This window comes from Poecilia latipinna, unplaced genomic scaffold (assembly GCF_001443285.1).
Source record: "Poecilia latipinna isolate Pla-1442-1.1 unplaced genomic scaffold, P_latipinna-1.0 Scaffold188, whole genome shotgun sequence".
NCBI lineage: Eukaryota > Metazoa > Chordata > Actinopteri > Cyprinodontiformes > Poeciliidae > Poecilia > Poecilia latipinna.
Genome location: NW_015112804.1, coordinates 74,567 through 77,066, shown reverse-complemented (window position 1 = coordinate 77,066; position 2,500 = coordinate 74,567). Strand labels below are relative to the sequence as shown.

General features: G+C 37.6%; 2 protein-coding genes across 2 annotated transcripts in view; both read left to right on the top strand.

The window, feature by feature from the left end:
* LOC106946357 (histone H2A) overlaps nt 1-126 on the top strand; it is a 446-nt gene extending 320 nt beyond the window's left edge. Inside the window, exon 1 of the mRNA XM_015030632.1 lies at nt 1-126. This exon is cut by the window's left edge and continues 320 nt beyond it. Coding sequence (XP_014886118.1) covers nt 1-108 — 108 coding nt within the window. The 3' untranslated portion in view covers nt 109-126.
* Nucleotides 127-930: 804 nt separating this feature from the next.
* On the top strand, nt 931-1,321 carry LOC106946367 (histone H4). The gene has a single exon (XM_015030643.1). The coding sequence runs from the start codon at nt 963-965 to the stop codon at nt 1,272-1,274; it is 312 nt and encodes a 103-aa protein (XP_014886129.1). The 5' UTR covers nt 931-962; the 3' UTR covers nt 1,275-1,321.
* Nucleotides 1,322-2,500: the final 1,179 nt, after the last annotated feature.

Below are 2,500 nucleotides of genomic sequence, written 5' to 3'. Positions count from 1 at the left end.
CTCAACAAGCTGCTGGGTGGAGTCACCATTGCACAGGGTGGTGTTCTCCCCAACATCCAGGCTGTCCTGCTGCCCAAGAAGACCGAGAAAGCAGCGAAGGCCAAGTAAACCTTTACAACTAAAAAACTACAAACCCAACGGCTCTTTTAAGAGCCACCCACATCTATCTGAAGAGCAAAGTCCTCAGCTGCATCTACAGACCATAACATATGCACATGATGTATAATACAAAATTAGAAATTCTTTATTTCTGCCAACATTAGAAATATGCTTTAAAGTTTTTTTTTTTTTTTTTTTTATTTTAGGTAGTGGGACACACAGTACGAAATAACTCCTGAAAATTAGAACTATTCCCAAAATATCCTGAAATTAAATATTGTAAAACACTGAATATACAAGAACTGTATAGCTTTCTGAATTTTGTCAAAATTTAATGACAATGCTTTGTCTAAAACCCACCTGATTGGGTTAATGGAACGGTTCTCACACAAGTGTGACAGAACCCAAGTAAATCAAATATGTTAAATCCATTAATTGGACCAGAGAGTAGCAAAATAATTTTTAGATAGAAAATACAGCCCAAAGAGATTTAAAATTATACATGAGGGGAGGGGGGGCGACTCAAATTAGGATTGTTTTTTTGAAAAAGTTGTATATTTAACCGTCAAACCTGATGGTACATAAGAAATGTACATAGCTAGACATGTGAATTATTTATTCACAAAATGCTAGTTAGCGATTTTATTTGGACATTGTAATTATTAGTTTGATTAGTTATTACGCATTATCTGTTTTTATTTTTGTAATATTTATTGAGAGGAAATGTGTCTGCTCTTTGGTGGAAACTTGAGGCGCAAGTAGAAGTCTGGCGGCTTGACTGTCTTCACTTACGTCCGTGACACCAATTTAAATCCAGACGTGCAAGCCCTCTTCAGTTAGTGTCGTCATACAACTGAAGCACAATGAGTGGCCGCGGAAAAGGAGGTAAAGGACTCGGGAAAGGAGGCGCCAAGCGTCACCGTAAAGTCCTCCGTGATAACATCCAGGGAATCACCAAGCCCGCTATTCGTCGCCTGGCTCGCCGCGGTGGAGTCAAGCGTATCTCCGGTCTCATCTACGAGGAGACCCGCGGTGTGCTCAAGGTCTTCCTGGAGAACGTCATCCGTGATGCCGTCACCTACACCGAGCACGCCAAGAGGAAGACCGTGACCGCCATGGATGTAGTGTACGCTCTCAAGAGGCAGGGCCGCACTCTGTACGGCTTCGGCGGTTAAATCTACCAGCTCTTTACTAAAAACCAACGGCTCTTTTCAGAGCCACCCACACTTCTCAAGAGACGTCTCCTGAATTTTAATGTTCAGTATTTAGCTACACAACACTTCCTCTTTTTAACATTGATTTACTAGATGTAAATGCTTTGTGTTGCTATTACTCTTAACCCCACATTAAGTCTAGAAAATTATATTACCTGGAATTAACATTTATAATGTATAATTATGGGGATTGTTGGCTGTTTAGAGAAACGTCACCCTGGGCTGGTAAAATGCCCAACATTTACACTCAAGTAAAAGAAGCCCTACTTCAACTTAATCTTATGCAGGTAAAAGATAAGTTACTGAAGTAAGAAAAGGAGTATTTAATAAAAAGGCCACTTATGTACTTAACTGATCAGAACATTTGATTTATTTTTGAAATTATCAGACAAAATACATTGATTTTTAAAATATATGTTAAAGATTAAAACAGAATAGCTGCAAATAAGTTTATATAGCCAAGTGAAAACTATGTGGTAGATACATCCAAAATTATTTTTCTCCAAAAAGTCACTCAAGAAAATGTAACTGGGTAAATTTAATTACCCACCTCTACCATCATCTGGGACATTCCTAAAATAAAATGTGGGAAAATGGGAACTATTCAATGAATATTTATGTAAAAACATATATTAAAATGTAATTCAGGTATCATAAGGTTTTGGAATTGCTTACTAGTTTATAAATTATGGACTACTTATTCTTATTAAACATGGGGAACAAATATTTAATTTTGTACTTTACCTTTTGTCTTTCTTTTGGCTTTGTTGTTTTGTTTGTATTTAATTCTAATTCATTTAAGCACTTTGGACTGTAGCAGAAAATGTACTATATAAATAAAATTACCTTACCTTACCTAATATGTAAGTATGCCAAAAGAAAACTTTGATAATTTTTTTAATATGTGAAAATATTTACAACATGATCTTTGCTTGAAATCTAAAAATATCTATGTAAAGGAAAACCAACGCAGTGCTCTAGAGAGCGCTGACAGCACAAAGACAGTATAACCTTCCGATGAGCTCAGCCAATCAGAGGCAGGCGTCGGCGCACTCTGATTTACATGCAGCCTCTATAATACTAATCTCTGCTCGCGCTTCCTCATTTGTTGCTGTTTCCCAGGAACACATCAGGATGCCTGAACCCGCCAAGTCTGCGCCCAAGAAGGGCTCCAAGAAAGCCGTCAC

Coding starts and splice junctions, on each gene's coding strand:
- LOC106946367 (XM_015030643.1), top strand. CDS start 963: ATGAGTGGCCGCGGAAAAGGAGGTAAAGGACTCGGGAAAGGAGGCGCC.